The sequence below is a fragment of the Antechinus flavipes genome, chromosome 2, assembly GCF_016432865.1.
Source record: "Antechinus flavipes isolate AdamAnt ecotype Samford, QLD, Australia chromosome 2, AdamAnt_v2, whole genome shotgun sequence".
NCBI lineage: Eukaryota > Metazoa > Chordata > Mammalia > Dasyuromorphia > Dasyuridae > Antechinus > Antechinus flavipes.
In genome coordinates, this window is record NC_067399.1 from 351,056,599 (window position 1) to 351,078,581 (window position 21,983).

The 21,983-nt window shown below is 33.8% G+C and overlaps 1 protein-coding gene across 1 annotated transcript in view; it reads left to right on the plus strand.

Moving 5' to 3' along the window:
* Positions 1-20,193, plus strand: part of PSMA6 (proteasome 20S subunit alpha 6) — a 40,853-nt gene extending 20,660 nt beyond the window's left edge. The window contains exons 6-7 of the mRNA XM_051978050.1: positions 19,012-19,106; positions 19,981-20,193. Of these exons, the coding sequence (XP_051834010.1) occupies positions 19,012-19,106; positions 19,981-20,038 (153 nt within the window). The 3' untranslated portion in view covers positions 20,039-20,193. The remainder of the gene's footprint in view (positions 1-19,011; positions 19,107-19,980) is intronic.
* The last annotated feature ends 1,790 nt before the right edge of the window (positions 20,194-21,983 follow it).

The following is a 21,983-nucleotide window of genomic DNA, read 5'->3' on the forward strand; positions in this document are numbered from 1 at the left end:
CATTTTTCTTGTTGCACAGGAAGAATTGGATTCAGAAGGTATAAATAACCCAGGAAGAAAAACAAAAATGCAAACAGTTTATATTCATTTCCCAGTGTTCTTTCTTTGGGTGTAGCTGCTTCTGTCCATCCTTGATCAATTGAAACTGAATTAGCTCTCTTTAACAAAGAGATCCACTTCCATCAGAGTACATCCTCAAACAGTATCATTGTTGAGGTATATAATGATCTCCTGGTTCTGCTCATTTCACTTAGCATCAGTTCATGTAAGTCTCGCCAGTCCTCTCTGTATTCATCCTGCTGGTCATTCCTTACAGAACAATAATATTCTGCAACGTTCATATACCACAATTTACTCAACCATTCTCCAATTGATGGGCATACTTTCATTTTCCAGCTTCTAGCCACTATAAACAGGGCTGCCACAAACATTTTGGCACATACAGGTCCCTTTCCCTTCTTTAGTATCTCTTTGGGGTATAAGCCCAGTAGAAACACTGCTGGATCAAAGGGTATGCACAGTTTGATAACTTTTTGAGCATAGTTCCAAATTGCTCTCCAGAATGGCTGGATGTGTTCACAATTCCACCAACAATGTATCAGTGTCCCTGTTTTCCCACATCCCCTCCAACATTCCCCATTATCTTTCCCTTTCATTCTAGCCAATCTGACAGGTGTGTAGTGGTATCTCAGAGTTGTCTTAATTTGCATTTCTCTGATTGATAATGATTTGGAGCATATTTTCATATGTCTATAAATAATTTCAATTTCTTCATCTGAGAATTGTCTGTTCATATTCTTTTGACCATTTATCAATGGAGAATGGTTTGATTTCTTATAAATTAGAATCAATTCTCTATATATTTTGGAAATGAGGCTTTTACCAGAACCTTTGATTGTAAAAATGTTTTCCCAGTTTATTGTTTCCTTTCTAATCTTGTCTGCATTTGTTTTGTTTGTACAAAAACTTTTCAATTTGATATAATCAAAATTTTCTATTTTGTGGTCAATAGTGATCTCTAGTTCTTCTTTGGTCATAAATTCCTCCCTCTTCTACAGGTCTGAGAGGTAAACTATCCTATGCTTTTCCAATTTATTTATAATCTCATTCTTTATGCCTAGGTCATGAACCCATTTTGACCTTATCTTAGTGTACGGTGTTAAGTGTGGGTCAATGCCTAGTTTCTGCCATACTAATTTCCAATTTTCCCAGCAATTTTTGTCAAATAATGCGTTATTTCCCCAAAACTGGGGTCTTTGGGTTTGTCAAACACTAGATTATTAAAGTTATTGGCTGTTTTGTCCTTTGAACCTAACCTATTCCATTGATCAACTAGTTTATTTCTTAGCCAATACCAGATGGTTTTAGTAACTGCTGCTTTATAATATAATTTTAGATCTGGTACAGCTAGGCCACCTTCATTTGATTTTTTTTTTTTTCATTAATTCGCTTGAAATTCTTGATCTTTTGTTTTTCCATATGAACTTTGTTGTTATTTTTTCTAGTTCATCAAAGTAGTTTTTTGGGAGTCTGATTGGTATAGCGCTAAATAAATAGATTAATTTAGGTAGTATTGTCATCTTTATTATATTTGCTCGCCCAATCCAAGAGCATTTAATATTTTTCCAGTTGGTTAGATCAGACTTAATTTGTGTGGAAAGTGTTTTGTAGTTTTGCTCATAAAGTTTCTGATTTTCCCTTGGCAGATAGATTCCTAAATATTTTATACAATCAGTAGTTACTTTAAATGGAATTTCTTTTTGTAACTCTTAACTGTTGGGTTTTGTTAGTGATATATAAGAATTCTCATGACTTATGTGGGTTTATTTTGTATCCTGCAACTTTGCTGAAGGTGTGGATTGTTTCTAATAACTTTTTAGTAGAGTCTCTGGGATTCTCTAAGTATACCATCATATCATCAGGAAAGAGTAATAATTTGGTTTCCTCATTGCCTAGTCTAATTCCTTTAATCTCTTTGTCAACTCTTATTGCCAAAGCTAGCATTTCTAATACAATATTAAATAGTAATGGTGATAGTGGGCAACCTTGTTTCACTCCTGATCTTATTGGGAATGGTTGCAGTTTTTCCCCATTACATATGATGCTTAGTGCTGGTTTTAAATAGATGCTACTGATTATTTTAAGAAAAAGTCCGTTTATTTCTATACTCTCAAGTGTTTTTAATAGGAATGGATGTTGGATTTTATCAAATGCTTTTTCTGCATCTCTTGAGATGATCATATGGTTTTTGTTAATTTGATTATTAATATGGCCAATTATACTGATAGTTTTCCTAATATTGAACCAGCCCTACATTCCTGGTATAAATCCTACTTGATCGTGGTGTATTATCCTGAGGATGATTTTCTGTAGTCTTTTAGCTAATATCTTATTTAAGATTTTAGCATCAATATTCATTAGGGAAATTGGTCTATAATTTTCTTTCTCTGTTTTCAACCTACCTGGTTTAGGTATCAGTACATGTCTGTGTCATAAAAGGAATTTGGTAGGATATAAAAATTGTTAATTTAAACTTTTAAAAAAAGATATAAAGCTATAGTCAACAAAAGCTATAATTCACATTTTTAGAGCACTCCATGTTTTATAAGGCACTTTTCTCACAATAGCATTATTTAGTAGGTGGTGAAAATTATCTTCATTTTATAGGTAAGGCAAGTCAGGTTCTAAATTATTTAGTAATTTGCCTACATTGTCACACCGTGTAAGTATTTCAGTTAGGATTTGGACCTGCCTCCTCCCTTTAAATCTAGTGCTCTTTTGCCTTCTTCATGATACCTCTCTTGAATTTATTGCTTAATGTGATCAGAATGTTTTTTATATTTCACTACATAATTAAAATTGGCAGTGAAGTTTAGTTAAAAAATTGATCTTCTAAGACTTAGTTATTTCCATTATATTATCATTATCAACTTGCAGATTTACATAAAAAAAGAAAGATAAAATCCCAGAAGGAGGATGGAAGAATAAAATTGTTGAAATGTCTGTGGTTGTACATATTAATCATGTTGAATGGTTCATAGTAGGTGGTCTAAGAAGGAGGAGAAAAATATAGTGGAAATTTTTTTGGGAAAGTTTTAATTTTTTCAATTAACAAAAATTTGCTTTCCCTCCTGCCTTCCTTCTCTTACCTCTTGCCTAAGTTTGGGTGGAATGGAATCGGAAAAGAAGACCATGCTAACAAATGTGCGTGTTTAAGCAAAATCAAATTCCTATATTGGTACATCCAAAAAAATGAGCCTCATTCTGCAGCCTGAGTCTATAATTTCTCTATCAAGAGAAACCCATATAGGTTTCATGATTAGGCATCCTTCCTCTGTGGAGTCAGGGTTAATCATTGCATTATGCAGAATCTTAAACTTTTCAAACGTAATTTGTCTCTACAGTGTTATTTTTATATATTCTAATTCTGTTCATATTACTCTATATCAGTTCATATAAGTCTTTCCAGATTTTTCTGAAACCATCCCGTATATAATTTCTTAGAGCATAATAATCTATTACATTTATGTGCTACAGTTTATTTAGTGATTTCCTAATAGATGAAAATTCACTTAGTTTCCAGTTTGGGGCTACTATAAAAAGAGTCCTTTTCCTCTTTCTTTTATCCTTTTCATTGTTTTTAATCTCTCTACAATCTTTGACATTGTTCATTACTCTCTTCACACACTCTCCTTTTTTGTGTTTTTAATGCTTGCTCTTTCCTGGTTCTCCTACCTATGTAATCATTCCTTCTCAGGTTTATTGACTATTGTCTTCATCAGGATCATACTTCTTAACCTTAAGTGCTGCCCTGGATCTTTCTCTCTTCTCCCTTTGTAGTATCTTATTTGATCTCATCAGCTCCCATAATTTCAGTTATCCTCTCTATGTAAGTGTTTCTCAGATTTATTTTTCCACCTCTAACCTCTCTTCTGATCTTTGTTTCTCATCACCAGCTATTTTTACATCTCTAATTGGATGCCCGAGAGAGATCTTTTTTTTTTTTTTTTTTTTTTCTCTTTTTTTAAAATTTTTTATTTAATAATTACATTATATTGACACTCATTTCTGTTCCGATTTTTTTTTCCCCTCCCTCCCTCCACCCCCTCCCCTAGATGGCAAGCAGTCCTTTATATGTTGGATATGTTGCAGTATATCCTAGATACAATATATGTTTGCAGAACCGAACAGTTCTCTTGTTGCGTAGGGAGAATTGGATTCAGAAGGTATAAATAATCCGGGAAGAAAAACAAAAATGCAGATAGTTCACATTCGTTTCCCAGTGTTCTTTCTTTGGGTGTAGCTGCTTTTGTCCGTCATTTATCAATTGAAACTCAGGTCTCTTTGTCAAAGAAATCCACTTCCATCAAAATATGTCCTCATACAATATCGTTGTCGAAGTGTATAATGATCTCCTGGTTCTGCTCATTTCACTTAGCATCAGTTCATGTAGGTCTCTCCAAGCCTCTCTGTATTCATCCTGCTGGTCATTTCTTACAGAACAATAATATTCCATAACATTCATATACCACAATTTACCCAGCCATTCTCCAATTGATGGGCATCCATTCATTTTCCAGTTTCTAGCCACTACAAACAGGGCTGCTACAAACATTTTGGCACATACAGGTCCCTTTCCCTTCTTTAGTATTTCTTTGGGATATAAGCCCAATAGAAACACTGCTGGATCAAAGGATATGCACATTTTGATAATTTTTTGGGCATAATTCCAGATTGCTCTCCAGAATGGTTGGATTCGTTCACAACTCCACCAACAATGCATTAGTGTCCCAGTTTTCCCGCATCCCCTCCAACATTCATCATTATTTTTTCTTGTCATCTTAGCCAATCTGACAGGTGTGTAGTGGTATCTCAGAGTTGTCTTAATTTGCATTTCTCTGATCAATAATGATTTGGAACACTCTTTCATATGAGTGGTAATAGTTTCAATCTCATCCTCTGAAAATTGTCTGTTCATATCCTTTGACCATTTATCAATTGGAGAATGGCTTGATTTCTTATAAATTTGAGTCAGTTCTCTATATATTTTGGAAATGAGGCCTTTATCAGAACCTTTAACTGTGAAAATGTTTTCCCAGTTTGTTGCTTCCCTTCTAATCTTGTTTGCATTAGTTTTATTTGTACAAAGGCTTTTTAATTTGATGTAATCGAAATTTTCTATTCTGTGATCAGTAATGGTCTCTAGTTCATCTTTGGTCACAAATTTCTTTCTCCTCCACAAGTCTGAGAGATAAACTATTCTATGTTCCTCTAATTTATTTATAATCTCGTTCTTTATGCCTAGGTCATAGACCCATTTTGATCTTATCTTGGTATATGGTGTTAAGTGTGGGTCCATGCCTAATTTCTGCCATACTAATTTCCAATTATCCCAGCAGTTTTTATCAAATAATGAATTCTTTTCCAGAAGTTAGGGGCTTTGGGTTTGTCAAACACTAGATTGCTATAGTTGACTATTTATTCTGTCTTGTGAGCCTAGCCTTTTCCACTGATCCACTAATCTATTTCTTAGCCAATACCAAATGGTTTTGGTGACTGCTGCTTTATAATATAATTTTAGATCAGGTACAGCTAGGCCACCTTCATTTGATTTTTTTTTCATTAATTCCCTTGAGATTCTCGACTTTTTATTGTTCCATATGAATTTTGTTGTTATTTTTTCTAGATCAATAAAATATTTTCTTGGAAGTCTGATTGGTATAGCACTAAATAAATAGATTAGTTTAGGGAGTATTGTCATCTTTATTATGTTCGCTCGGCCGATCCAAGAGCACTTAATATTTTTCCAATTATTTAAGTCTGACTTTATTTGTGTGGAGACTTTTTTATAATTTTGCTCATATAATTCCTGACTTTCCTTTGGTAGATAGATTCCCAAATATTTTATGGTATCAACAGTTATTCTGAATGGAATTTCTCTTTGTATCTCTTGCTGTTGGGTTTTGTTGGTGATGTATAAAAATGCTGAGGATTTATGGGGATTTATTTTGTAGCCAGCTACTTTGCTAAAATTATGAATTATTTCCAATAGCTTTTTGGTAGAATCTCTGGGGTTCTCTAGGTATACCATCATATCATCTGCAAAGAGTGATAGTTTGGTTTCCTCATTGCCTACTCTAATTCCTTTTATATCTTTCTCGACTCTTATTGCCGAGGCTAGTGTTTCTAATACGATATTAAATAATAATGGTGATAGTGGGCAACCTTGCTTCACTCCAGATCTTACTGGGAAAGGTTCCAGTTTTTCCCCATTGCATATGATGCTTACTGATGGTTTTAAATATATGCTCCTGACTATTTTAAGGAAAAGTCCATTTATTCCTATGCTCTCAAGTGTTTTTATTAGGAATGGATGTTGGATTTTATCAAATGCTTTTTCTGCATCTATTGAGATGATCATGTGGTTTTTGTTTGTTTGGTTATTGATATAGTCAATTATGCTAATAGTTTTCCTAATATTGAACCAGCCCTGCATTCCTGGTATAAATCCTACTTGGTCATAGTGTATTATCCTGGTGACAATTTTCTGTAATCTTTTTGCTAATATTTTATTTAAGATTTTAGCATCAATATTCATTAGGGAGATTGGTCTATAATTTTCTTTCTCTGTTTTCAGCCTACCTGGTTTAGGTATCAGTACCATATCTGTGTCATAAAAGGAGTTTGGTAGGACTCCTTCAATCCCTATTTTTTCAAATAGTTTATATAACATTGGAGTTAATTGTTCTTTAAATGTTTGGTAGAATTCACATGTAAATCCATCTGGTCCTGGGGATTTTTTCTTAGGGAGTTGATTGATAGTTTGTTCTATTTCTTTTTCTGAGATGGGACTGTTTAGGATATTTACTTCTTCCTCTGTTAGTTTGGGCAAGCTATATTTTTGGAGGTATTTTTCTATTTCATTTAAGTTGTCGAATTTATTGGCATAAAGTTGGGCAAAGTAACTCCTAATTATTGCTCTAATTTCCTCTTCGTTAGTGGTGAGTTCTCCCTTTTCATTTTTAAGACTAACAATTTGATTTTCCTCTTTCCTTTTTTTAATCAGATTTACTAAGGGTTTGTCTATTTTGTTGGTTTTTTCATAGAACCAACTCTTAGTTTTATTAATCAATTCAATAGTTTTTTTGCTTTCAATTTTATTGATCTCACCTTTTACTTTTAGAATTTCAAGTTTAGTGTTTGACTGGGGGTTTTTAATTTGTTCCTTTTCTAGCATTTTTAATTGCAAACCCAATTCATTGACCTTCTCTTTCTCTATTTTATACAAATAGGCCTCTAGAGATATGAAATTTCCCCTTATTACCGCTTTGGCTGCATCCCATACATTTTGGTATGATGTCTCATTATTATCGTTTTCTTGGGTGAAGTTATTAATTATGTCTATGATTTGCTGTTTCACCCAATCATTCTTTAGTATGAGATTATTTAGTTTCCAATTATTTTTTGGTCTACTTCCCCCTGCTTTTTTGTTGAATGTAATTTTCATTGCATCGTGGTCTGAAAAGGATGCATTACTATTTCTGCCTTACTACATTTGAGTTTGAGGTTTTTATGTCCTAATATATGGTCAATTTTTGTATAGGTTCCATGAACTGCTGAAAAGAAAGTGTATTCCTTTCTGTCTCCATTACATTTTCTCCAGAGATCTATCATATCTAGCTTTTCTAGTATTCTGTTTACCTCTTTGACTTCTTTCTTATTTATTTTCTGGTTTGATTTATCTAATTCTGAGAGTGCAAGGTTAAGATCTCCCACTATTATAGTTTTACTGTCTATTTCTTCTTGCAGCTCTCTTAGTTTCTCTTTTAAGAATTTAGATGCTACCCCACTTGGTGCATATATGTTTAATATAGATAGTGCTTCATTATCCATGCTACCCTTTAGCAAGATATAGTGTCCTTCCTTATCTCTTTTAATTAGGTCAATTTTTGCTTTAGCTTGATCTGAGATCAGGATGGCTACCCCTGCTTTTTTGACTTCACCTGAAGCATAGTAGATTTTGCTCCAACCTTTTACCTTTAACCTGCATGTATCTCCCCGCTTCAGGTGTGTTTCCTGTAAACAACATATTGTAGGATTCTGGCTTTTAATCCATTCTGCTAACCGCTTCCTCTTTATGGGGGAGTTTACCCCGTTCACGTTTATGGTTAGAATGACCAATTCTGTATTACTTGCCATCTTGTTAACCCCGGTTTATGCTTTCCTCCCTTCTTTCCCCTTTCCCCCCCTTCCAAGTATTAAGCTTGTGAGCACCCCTTGCTTCTCACAGCCCTCCCTTTTTAGTGTCCCTCCCCCCGCCTTAGAGTTCCTCCCCCTATCTTACCCCTTCCCTCCCAGTTCCCGTATTCCCTTCCGCTTAGCTTATTCCTTCCCTTTCCACTTTTCCCTTCTCACTTTTCAATGAGATGGGAGAAGTTTCACCTTAGATTGAATATGTCTTAAGATTTTTCACTTAAAGCCAATTCTGAAGGCAGTAAGATACCCACTATATTCATCCCCCTCCATTCTTTCTCTCAGATATAATAGGTTTCCTATGCCTCTTCATGAGATATACTACCCCCACTTTACCCTTTTTCTGGTACAATGTCCTTTCCACATCAATTTCTAGAACAAGGTATACATGTATTCTTTATACATCTATATAGTCAAAATATAGTTCCCAAGATTAATCTTTACCTTTTTAGATTTCTCTTGAGTTCTATATTTGTAGATCAAACTTTTTGTTAAGTTCTGGTTTTTTCATCAGAAATAGATGAAATTCGCTTACTTCGTTGAATGTCCATCTTCTTCCCTGGAAAAAGATGCTCATTCTCGCTGGGTAAGTTATTTTTGGTTGCATACCAAGTTCCTTAGCCTTTCGAATATCATATTCCAGGCCCTTCGATCTTTTAATGTGGATGCTGCCAGATCCTGGGTGATCCTTATTGTGGCTCCTTGATACTTGAATTGGTTTTTCTAGCCGCTTGCAATATTTTTTCTTTCATCTGAGGGTTCTGGCATTTGGCCACTATATTCCTTGGTGTTTTGATTTTAGGATCCCTTTCAGTGGGTGATCGATGAATCCTTTCAATGTTTATTTTTTCCTCTGTTCCTATGACTTCTGGGCAGTTCTCTTTGATAATTTCCTGGAAGACAGTGTCCAGGCTCTTTTTTTCATCATGTTTTTCTGGGAGTCCAATGATTCTCAGATTGTCTCTCCTGGATCTGTTTTCCAGGTCTGTTGTCTTCCCCAGAAGGTATTTCACATTTTTCTCCATTGTTTGATTTTTTGGATTTGCTTGACTGATTCTTCTTGTCTCCTCGAGTCATTCAATTCCACTTGTTCAATTCTGATTTTCAGTGAAGTATTCTCTTCACTCACTTTTTAAAAATCTTTTTCTAATTGTCCAATTGAGTTCTTTTGTTCTGTGGAATTTTTTTCCATTTCGCCAATTTTGTTTTTAGAGAGCTGTTTTCTGTTTCCAGTTCACTAATCCTATTTTTCAAGGATTTTACTTCTTTATCCACTCTCTCTTTAACTTTCTCCAGACTCTTTTCCCATTTTTCTTCTAGCTCCCTTGTGAGAGCCTTTTTAATCACTTCTATGAGGTTCATCTGTGCTGAGGAACAGACGATCTCCTCCTTTGGGAATCACCTGGGGACTGCCTGTTTTTAGTCTCCTCAGGATTTAGAGTCTGCTCTCTATCTGTATAGAAGCTGTCAAGGGTTAAAGTCCTCTTCAGCTTCTTGCTCATTCTGTCTATTAATCAGAGACAAACTACCAAAGAAAACAGAAAAAACTGGAGTCTTTTCTTTGGGGGGGGGGGCTGGGTGTGTTATCGAGCTTCCTCTACAGACTGCAGGGCAGCAGTGAGGCACTAGCAGGACTGTGCTGCGCCTGCGCTCTGAGATCCCAGAGTGTGCTGAGTCACTGAGGGGGGGGAAGGGGGGGCGGCCAGGTCCTGAAAGACTCCAGCTGTTTGCGGTTGTATTCTTCAGCCCCGGTGTTTTTAGCTTCTTTGCTGGGCTGTTGACTTGCTGCAGGTTCCAAACCTGTAGCGAAGCTCTCCCCGCAGAGACGGCTACGATCACTCTCCACCCCCTCTCCAGTCTGCTCCCGTGCTCTCACTGCCACTGCCCGCCGCCTGCGCCCGATCTAAAACCGTCCCAGCCCTCCAGTAAAGACAGACCTTTCTTGGCGGATCTCAAAGATGGCTTCTCTTGGTAACTATTTGTGGGTTTTTTTCAGTCAAGCATTGATTCAGAGGCTTGTAATGAAGTGGATAGTGAGAGAAAGCGCGGAGCTTATGCAACTGTGAGCCTCCTCTCCGCCATCTTAACCGGAAGTCCCCGAGAGAGATCTTAAACTCAAAAATATACAAAACTAAACTTATTTTTCTTCTCTTCCTGTCTTCCATTTTAACTGTCAAGGGCATTAGTGTCGTCCCAGTCACCTGGGAGTCACCACTCTCTTTCACCTCCTAGCCAATTAGATCAGTCAGCTATGTCTGATAAGACTTTCTATCTTCATAATTTTTATATGCCCTTAGTTTTCTGTGTTGGCCCTTGTAACTTCACATCTAAGGTTATAAGAACCTTGCTGATTAGTTTTTCTGTTTCAAGTCTCTATTTTAGACCATCCTATATTTAGTTATTAAATAGATCTTCCTAAAGTGAAAGTCTGAACATCTGTCTCTGTGTTTGTGTGTGTGTGTGTGTGTCTGTGTGTGTCTGTGTCTGTGTCTGTCTCTCTCTCTCACACACATACACGCGTGCACACACACACACACACACACACACTCTCTCTCTCTCTCTCTCTCTCTTCTCTTCCCCTCTCCAATTTAATAAATCTCAGTTATTCCAAGATCTAAAATAAAAAAGGCACTTTTCTCACAATAGCATTATTTAGTAGGTGGTGAAAATTATCTTCATTTTATAGGTAAGGAAAGTCGGGTTCTAAATTATTTAGTAATTTGCCTACATTGTCACACCGTGTAAGTATTTCAGTTAGGATTTGGACCTGCCTCCTCCCTTTAAATCTAGTGCTCTTTTGCCTTCTTCATGATACCTCTCTTGAATTTATTGCTTAATGTGATCAGAATGTTTTTTATATTTCACTACATAATTAAAATTGGCAGTGAAGTTTAGTTACAAAATTGATCTTCTAAGACTTAGTTATTTCCATTATATTATCATTATCAACTTGCAGATTTACATAATCTTTCTACCACTTTTCATCATCTTTCTACCACTTTCCTGTCTTCTTACACGTCTCTATGGTCTAGTAGTACCAACTTTTTTGCTGTCCCTTCATCCCTAATTTCTACAAGATGTCTTTCTTAATGCCTCTTAATGCCAATGATTCGCCTCCAAGAATATTTCCAGATTATTCTGTATATATCTTGTTTGTCTGTAGTTGTATGCGTGTTGTCTCTCTATTAGACTTAAAGGTTCTGTGGATGAAGTAATCTCCTACCCCAGAGCCGTACTTGGCACATAGTATGATCATAAAAAATACTTGTTATTAAAAAATACTTTATTTAATTTGAAGTATAGACCTAATAATAGTATAGTTGAGTGGTATAGTCTTAATAATGGTGTAGTTGAGTCAAAGGAATATGCAAAATTTAATAAATTTTGTAGCAAAATTCCAAATTGCTTTCCGAAATGATCAGACCAATTCTCATGGATCTATTAGTAGTGCATTAGTATACTTATTTTCTTATAACTTATTTTTTCTCCCCAACATTTATTATTTTCTACCTTTGTTTTTTTGTTTTTGTTTTTGTTGAGGCAGTTGGTTAATTTCCCAGAATCACACAGCTAGGACGTGTTAAGTGTCTGAGGTCAAATTTGAACCCAGGTTCTCCAATTCCAGGGCTGGTACTCTATCCACTGCACCAACTAGTTGCCCCGATTTTCTGTCTTATAGGTAGGTATGAGGTGGAATCTCAAGAGTAGATTTAATTTGGATTTACTTGCTTATTAGTATTTCAAAGCTGTTAGCTTTGGATTTTTCTTAGAAAAATCTTTTGGCATATGGCTGTTATTCTTATAAATTTGAATCATTTCCTCAGATATATTGATGGTAAAACTAACAGAAACTTGCTGTGCAGTTAAATGGGGAAATTTCTAATTTCAGCTGTATTAGTTTTGTTTGTACATGCCTTTTTAACTTTATTTAGTCAAAAATTTTCTGTGATTCTTTATATCACTTTAAATCCTCTCAACCTCTCCAGAATAGGATAGGAAATTTCTATTTTGTTCTTTTAGTTTGTTTATAATATGATCTTTTATATCTAAATCATATAATCATTTAAAACTTATTTTGCTATGTGGCGGATTATGTTGTCCAAAACAAATTTCTGTCAGATGACTATCCAGTTTTCATGGCACTTTTCATTGAATAGTGAATCGTCTAGGTGAATTTTTTTTCTGTGTGTTGTTTAAGTGGTTCCACCAATCAACTTCTCTTTTTTTAACCAGTACCAATTATTTTGATTATTGCTTTGTAGCAAAGTTTGAGATATGGTACTGTTCTACTTTTTTCCTTCCCATTAAAAGAAAAATTCCCTTCACATCTGTTCCTATAGATCTTATCACCTACATGTACCACCACAAACCAAATCCTACCCCTTTCTTTTTTAAAATTTTATTTAATATTTTCTCTGGTTATATTTAAAACAAAGAATTTTTTAACATTTGTTTTTAAAAAAAATTTGAGTTCCTGATTCTCTCCCTTATCCCCATCCCTAGCACCCATTAAGAAACTATATGTGAAGTTATGCAAAATATTTCTATAAATGTCATGTTGTGAAAGAAAACATAATCCCCCATTCTTAACTTTAAAAAAAAAAACTCAAAAAAAAGTTAAAAGAGCATATTCAATCTGTATTCAGACAAAATCAGTTTCTTCTCTGGATATGGATAGGATTTTCATAAGTCCTTTAGAGTAGTTGTAGATTATTGTATTGTTGACAATAGCAAAGTCATTTTATAGTTAGTCATCCCAGAACATTGCTATTACTTTGTATACAGTACATTTCAGTTTGGTTGTATTCATGGAGAACTTTACAAATTTTTTTTCTGACAGTATCCTGCTCATCATTTTCCATAGAACAGTAATATTCTATGACAATCACATACTACAGTTTAGTCAGCCATTCCCCAATTGATGAGCATCCTTTTAATTTCCATTTTTTTGCCCTGAGAAGACAGTTGCTACAAATATTTTTGTCAATATGTCCTTTTCCTTTCTTTCTTTTTTATTTTTTTTAAATCTTTTGATATTGTTACATCAAAGGGTATGCATGGATTTATACTCCAAAGGGACATAGATCATATCTTTTGATCATTTATCAATTGGGACATGGCTCTTATTTTTTATAAATTTGATTTAGTTCCTTCTATGTTTGAGCAGTAAGGTCTTATCAGAAAAATTGCCTCAAAATTCTTTTTACAATTACTGTTGCTGTGTTTTCCCTCATTTATTTTATTCTCTTCTTTCACCCTGTCCCTCCTCAAAAGTGTTTTGCTACTGACCACTCCCTTCCCCAATATGCCTCTCTTTTATTCTCCTCTTCACTTCTGGATCTTATTCCCCTCCTATTTTCCTTCAGGGTAAGATAGATTCTTAACCATATATCCAAGGTTCATTCATTCCCCCTCTTCTCCATTGTAAAAGCTTTTTCTTGGCTTTTTATTTATGACAGAAAATTTACACCATTCCCACTTCTTCCTTTCCCTTTCTCCTAGTATATTCCACTCTCATCCCTTAATTTCATCATGTTCTTTGTAGGTATTATCTCTTCATACTCAACTCACACCTAGATATAGACAAAAGTCTATATATACTCCTTCAAACTGCCATAATAATGAGAAAGTTCTAATGAGTTAAAAGTGTCATCCTCCCATGTAAGAATGTAAATGGATAAACTCTATTAAGTCTGATTACCTCCTTATACTTCTTAGTCCAGTTTTTGAAAATCATATTTTCCATTCAGCTCTAGTCTTTTCATCACGAATGCTTGAAAATCCTCTATTTCATTGAATTCTTATCTTTTCCCCTTGAAGGAATGTACTCAGTTTTGCTGGTTAGATGATTCTTCATATTCTTAGCTCTACTGCTCTCTAAAGTAACATTGTAAATTCTCCAATCCTTTAATGTAGAAGCTGCTAAATCTTGAGTGATCCTAACTGTGGCTTACCACTGTACTTGAATTTTTTCTTTCTGGATGCTCTCAGTATTTTCTCCTTGACTTGGGAGTTCCAGAGTTTGGTTATAGTATTTCTGGGAGTTTTCATTTGGGGATCTCTTTCAGGGAGTGATGGGTAGAAGCTTTCAATTTCCATTTTACCTCTGGTTCTAGAATATCAAGATAGTGGTTTTTTTTTTTTTTTCCCTTCAAAAAGCTTGCATTGTATTGGGATAATAAAACAATTATACAATTAAATAAATATAGATTACATGTGAAATCATAGACAGCTAACTTGTTTGGTGGATGGAGCTTTGAGCTGAAAGTAAAGAAGACCTGAGTTCAGATCCTGCTTTTATCACTGACTTTACTGGGCTACTTTGAGCAAGACTTGTTTATGGTTCTCAGTCTTTATGCTTTCCTCATCTGTAAAGTGATGCGATTGGACTTGATGACTTGTAGTATCTATTCTATCTAAATCTGTTTTTGTATGAAAGTTCAATAAGAAGAGAATATGAACAATTAGAAAAATCATAGATTTAGAGGTGACAGATGTCTTAGATTGTCTAAATACCTAGTGAGATCTAGCTCTTTTTTAATTATAGTAAGTATACTTTTTAATACACATTGCTTTATGAATCATATTGGGAGAGAAAAATTAAAATAAAAGGAAAAACCATGGAACAGATAAAAAATTTTTAAAATAACATGTGTTGATTTACAAGCCATCTCCTTAGATCTTTTCCTAGATACAGGGAGATTTCACTTTTAAACTATGCTTTGACAAAAGCTGGACATTCCTTTTTATTAATTAATTTTTAATTCTTTTTGAATTTTTGTTTTCCTCAGTTACACATAAAAACATTTTTTATTATACATGTACATTCATTCTTTTTTATATATTTCCTTATGAATCATGCTGGTAGAGAAAAAATAAAACCAAAGGAGAAAAAACAAGAGAAAAAAAGAAGGGGGAAAAAAGTGAGCATAGGATGTGTTGATTTACATTCAGTCTCCAAAGTTTTCTGTCTGGATGCAGAAGGTATTTTCCAAACAGAATTTATTGGGATTGCCTTAGATCACTGAACCTCTGAGAAGAACCAAATCGTCATTTGATTATTGCACAATCTTCCTGTTCCTGTATGTAACCAGAATCAAGTAGATTCTGCTTGTTTTGCTCAGCATCAGTTCATGTAAATCTTTTCAGATCTTTCTGAAATCAGCTTGTTTGCCCGTTTTTATAGAACAATAAATATTCCCTTACTTTCATATACCATAATTATTCGTCCATTTCCCAAATGATGGGTATCTACTCGCTTTCCACCACAAAAAGCTGCTACAAACATTTTTGCATATGTGGGTACTTTTCCCTCTTTTATGATTTCTTTGGGTTACAAACCCAAGCTGGGCATTCTGTAAAGGAAGACATAAGGAAAGTGTGATTATTTGGGTTTTTTTGTTTGTTTTATTTACAAAACATATGCATGAGTAATTTTGATAATTTCTTGAAAGGTGACGTCCAAGCTCTTTTTTGATCATGACTCTCAGACCAATGATTTTTAAATTACCCTCGCCTGGATCTATTTTCCAGGTTACTTGTTTTTCCAATGAAATATTTAACATTTTTTCCTTTTGTTTTGTTTTGTTTTCTTTCTTTCTTTTTTTTTTTTTTTTTTTGGCTTTATTGTACCTTGGTTTTTCATACTATCATTAGCTTCCATTTGCTCAATTCTAATTTTTAAGGAATTATTTTCCTCAGTGAGCTTTTTGTACCTCCTTTTCCAGTTAGCCAATTTTGTTTTTTAAAGGTATTCTTCTCATTTATTTTTGAGTTTCCTTTTGCACCACTCTCAATTCTTTTCCTAATCTTTGCTATATCTCTCTTACTTGATTTTCAAAATCTTTTTTGAGCTATTCCATAGCCTGAGTTGTATCTTCCTTGTGTCATAGTAACTTTCTAAAGTCAGAAGCTTTTTTTGTTGTCTGCTCTTTTTCCTAGCCTATTACTTGGCTTTTAACTTTTTGTTAAAGTAGGACTCTATCCCAGGGTGGAGAGTTTGCTTCAGGAATTCAGAACTCCTTCTAGAGATCTGATCACAAGCACTCATTTTTTGCCCTAAACTCTTAGGAGTGGCCCCACACCACTATAGCTGTAAGATAGTATGCTAAAGCAATAAGAATCCTGTTTTGCTGGGGCTGAGGTTAGGGCCAGGGCCAGGGCTGCACAAAATCCCTTTTCTTTTTATGTTGTTTACCTTTTTATATTATTTACCTCATTGTAATGTCAATCCATTGAGATCAAGAATTTTTTATATATCAATTAGCATACTACCTGGTTCATTCTATGTATGAAACTACCTGTATAAAACTGCTGAGATATGGGAGAGAGTATCTAGTGCAGAAGGTGGCTAATATGCCAACATGGCTGGAATTTATAGTATACAAAGAGGAGTAATGAAACAAGTTTGGAAGTCATATTTTGGAGATCTTTAAATTTCAGGAAACAGAAGTTTTTATTTTATTCTAGGGGCAACTGAAAGTCACTGTTTTTTCATTAAGGTCGTGGTCACTTGTAGATTTATCATTGTTATCTGTTTTTCAAATTTGACATACAGCACGATTTCATAAATTGCCTTTACATAGCCAGTTGTCTCCTTGTGGTAAGTGAAAGATGAAATGACTAAGGAAATAAAGATTTACCCTTTCAAACATAAGTTTATTAAGCAATGCATGCCAGTTGCCCAATTAAGCAGGACTAGACCTCTTCCACTTAAACCTGCACCTCAAATATAGGGAGAGACAGACTTTTTATACTTTAAAAACAATTAAAAGAAAATAATACAACATTAGATAATGATTTTTAATTGGAGGAAAGATTAAGGATTTTCCAGGTTGGAAGGAGGAGATTTAATAGGTACAGTTAAGAAAAAGAAATGTTCCATTGCCCTCTCTTCCCCAACAAATGTCTATTCAATCAAAGGAACAAAGAATTAATCTTTAACTAATTTTAATCTTTACAGGGCCAGTATGGAGTCAATGTAGATCATTCATTTCCCATGATTAAGCAATTGCTGTCCTAATTCTCTCATACCTGATTAAGTTTATGTTTATATAAGGAATGCTAACTTTATCATTATAATGTTCATTTTCCAAAAATACCAAAACATTTTAGGGGCTTTAAAGGAGAATTAGTTCTTTTACTACCTTTTTGAAATTTGCTCATTATTTATTCATTTAAATTTCATTGATTTATTTATTAGATTTTTATTATTTATTTAAAATTAGAATTTCATTTAATTTGAAAGATTCAAATTGAGTTATAGTGCAGTGATTCAAGATAGTTCCAGGAGAATGGGCTGGAAAATGCCGTCTGCATCCAGAAAGAACTATGAAGACAATATGAATAGCAGCATAATAAACCTTTAGTTTGTTTGTTTGTCATGGTTTTTTTCCCTTTTGGCCTGATTTTTTTTGGTACAATGTGACAAATACGGGAATATATTTAAAAGAATTGCATGTATCTGATTTATATAACTTACTGTATTGGGTAGGGGAGGAGAGGGAGAAAAAATTTGGAACACAAAGTTTTGTAAAGGTGAATGTTGAAAACTATCTTTGCAGATATTTAGAAAAATAAAATGCTATTGAAAATTTTTTAAAAGTTTAAAGTCATTCTTATGCTCTTACAATTCCTATTTTTAAAAGTCTTATATTTGCAGAAAGGGGGCCTATATAAAAGCTAATGTGCCATGTATGATTTCCATAAATTACAGAAGAAATATTAAAAGTAAATATTAGCATTGATGTTAGTGACGAAAAAGTAATGCTTTCTCAACTTAAGGGATTTTGATAAGAAAAATTCCAAACTATTATTCCTAAGAGAAGATAATAGAAAAACCAAGAGTCTCAAGAATAGGATTTGAGTTTCTGTATCAGTATTTTCTAGATGTTACTTGGGACAAGTTCATTGAACTTTTTTTAGTTTAGCCTTTTCTCTTTATAAGTAAAATAGGCATAGATACTTATCAACTACCTCACGAAGTTATTGGGAATAAAATGCTTTTTGGCAGGGTAATATGTAATTATAAGGTATAGCTTTAAGGCCATATTAGAAATAAAAACCAGTTCTATAGAGAAGAGAGTTTCTTGGTCTTTTTTATGTATAGCTTTGAGTACCTGAAATTTGATTATAACTTTTATGCCACTGGAAATTTTATATTGTGTTAAATAGCTTGTTTTGAGCTAGATTAGTAAGAACCCAGCTCCATCAGAAAAAGAATTGTTCATTAGAGATAGATTGTGTTTTTTGAGATCGATATTAAATAATTAATTATTAATAAAAATGATTACCAATAAAAAAACTTAAGTTTTTTTAAGTATGGGATAGTGAAAGGAACCTAGGCTTAATAGTAGAGTCATGGCCCATTGATTTGGTGAAGTAGGGGAAAAGAGTTCTTTGGCTATTCTCTCTTTCTTTTCTCTCCTTTCCTCTTTCTGCTTCTGATTCAGAACTTGGGTCTGGAGTCCAAATATCAATCAATTTTGTTTGTTTTGTTTTTTCTTGTTGTTGAATAATTATTATACAGTATAACTATTTGATCTGCTTGACATTGACAAAATAACCAGTAGGGGGGAAGGAGGTTGGAGGGACTCCATCACACTAACCCTGATGTTGAGCAGGTAACTTGTGTTATCTGTAAAATAGGATTAATAAATCCTATCTTGCCTATTTCAAAATTGTTAGAAGAATCAAATCAGAAAAAATGTGAACTATTAAAAGAATATCTATTTTCATATTTTTGTATTTTTCTTGCAGACAGCAATAACATGCCTGTCTACTGTTCTATCCATTGATTTCAAACCTTCAGAATTAGAAGTTGGAGTAGTTACAGTTGAAAACCCTAAATTCAGGTGAGTTATATTTTCAGTCATGTTCATTTACTTGAAGATGAATATGAATGGTCATTCTTTTTTTAACTAAGACAAAACCAAGACAGGAACTGTTTCTTGGTCAATTGTGACCCAGTTAATGATAGACTAGGAAATTTCAGAACAAGATCCTTTGAATTATATATAACTACTTTTTTTCCTTTAAACATCTGAAAAAAATATGCCAAACCTACTTGAGTGGCTTATTGAAAAAAATTTTTTTCTTTTGAGCAGTTCTGAAGGAGCACATTTAAAAAAAAAAAATGTAATTATTGAATTCAAAGTCATATCCAAAGGAAAAGATAATAAATAGCAATCTTATTTTCATGTTTTAAGATGTTTCATTTTACAATACTTATCTCAAAAAATTTATTGCCTCAGTTTCTGCTTTTTTCCTAAAGATATTTGAATACCCATTTTGAGATTTTACCAATTTCCTTAATTTTATTAACCAGCAAAATTCACCCTTATTACAAGATACTTCACTACTTAGAGCTCCTTGTATTCATTTAATCTAATAATACTCTCTGTGCACCTTGAACTTAAATGAGGAAGTAATAATTTGAAAAATTTCTTAATTCTCTTAACAAAAGTACTTCAGTACCCTTCCAAAATATTGCTGCTGATAGTTTTGTTTTTCATTTCATTTTTTTAGGGACTTTAAATTGGTAATTGTTTAACCTTCTAATTTTTTGATCAGTTTAAATCTTGCCATAAAATGCAGTTGTATGACATACCTTTGCTAAATTTTTTGATATTTCTTTTAGAAACAGACTTTAGGAAAATACAGTAGATTAATTGATAGATATTTTTGTCTAGTATTTAAACATTTAATTCTTTCCCCTTTGCCTTCTAGGATTCTCACAGAATCTGAGATTGATACACACCTTGTAGCTCTAGCTGAGAGGGATTAACACTGTAATTAGACTCCCTAATCAACTATGTGCTGACCACGATATTTGGTGAACATCAACATATTCATCATCATCAGTAACTCCTAATTGAAAGAAGAACCATATTCCCATGAAGTGGACTTGGCTCTGTTATAAATAAAACAGATTTTAGAAAATGTGTCCTTTTCTTTTTTTACATTCAGACTAAAAACTAAGGCTTGAAGTAAAAACATAAGCCATAAATAGCCAGGATTTAGTTAACACCCCAAGACCAGGATCAGGCTTCAAATAACCAAATGTCTATTTGTCCTATGTTTTAAAAAGCAAATATGTTAATACATAAAGGAATCCATAACTAAATACCTAACTATATGAGCATGAAATTCACCTATCTTTTTTTCTTAGAAGTGCTCTTATTTTGCAGTTTAATAAATAGTATGTTCATGAATGTGGATTGCAACATTTAAATTCTATTAAAATTATTTTTTTCATTAAAATTTTATTGATTTTTTTTAGACATTACCTTTATTTCCTACTGTATCCCTCTCCTTTCAGAGAACCATTCCTTAAAATAAAGAATTTTTTTAATAACTTTTTATTGATAGAACCCATACCAGGGTAATTTTTTACAGCATTATCCTTTGCACTCACTTCTGTTCCAATTTTTCCCCTCCCTCCCTCTACCCCCTCCCCCAGATGGCAAGCAGTCCCTTACATTTTGAATAGGTTACAGTATATCCTAGATACAATATATGTGTGCAGAACAGATCAGTTTTCTTATTGCTCAGGGAGAATTGGATTCAGAAGGTATAAATAACCCGGGAAGAAAAACAAAAATGCAAGCATTTTATATTCATTTCCCAGTGTTCTTTCTTTGGGTGTAGCTGCTTTTGTCCATCCTTGATCAATTGAAACTAAATTAGCTCTGAAAATAAAGAATTTTTAAAAACAGGGGGTCACTAGGCTGCTTTTTGATTAGTATTGGCCCTGGAGTTAGGACTGTGTTCAAATTTGGTGTCAAACACTTCGCTTCCTAGATAGGTGATTCTGGGCAAGTCACTTATCCCTAGTTGCCTTAAAAAAAAAAAAATAGAAAAAAGAAAAGTTCAGAAAAACAGAAATTTTTGACATGATATTCAATGTCCTGTCCTAAAACACCCTACCCCCTTAAAAATATCAAAGAATTTGTCTTCATTCACAGCTCTTTTTTGGAGCCAAAATTGGTTGTTATAATTTTGCACTTTCAGTTTTTCTCTATTTCCCAACTCCTACTTTTACTTCAACATACATATTGACTCTTCTTTAAACACCCCAGCCATTATAACTCATTTCAGCTTCAGTCACAAAGATAGTCATACCCTTGATATTGCTTTCATCTTTTTTTATGTTAAATATACCACCTTTTTTATGTTAAAAAATTACTTTATCTGAACATAATCAATTGACTTTCTACCTTTTCCTTTGTATTTCCTTACCAAACTCTGTTATGTGTCTATACTATGACCTTCAATTCCTTGATCCCTCAGTTCTTTCCAGGCCATCACTTCTGCACTAGCCACTCTTTTTATTCAGCTTGACCCGTTGGTGAACCAGTTCAAATCTACACTGTCCATCTCTCTTGAATTTTTAGCCTCTCTGTCATTCTGCTTCAGCTTTGGATCATTCCAACCATCTGCCACCCTTGCTTCTATGTATATGCTATTGAGCAAAGGTGGAAAAAATCACACAATTAGTCTCAACTGGGCCCTCATAACTCAAATGTTCCTTTTGCCTTAGTGGCTCTTCTAAACTTCATCCCTATGATTTTTTTTTTTTTTTTGTCCTCTTATTCTCTCAGCTGAAGACTTTCTTACATTTTCCAGGGAAAATTGAGTTATCTTTTCTTATATCATTTATATATCTTCTACTAGCTCCTTCACTCCTCTTCCCTGATGAGAAGAACTTATCCTAACCCTCTCTATTTGCT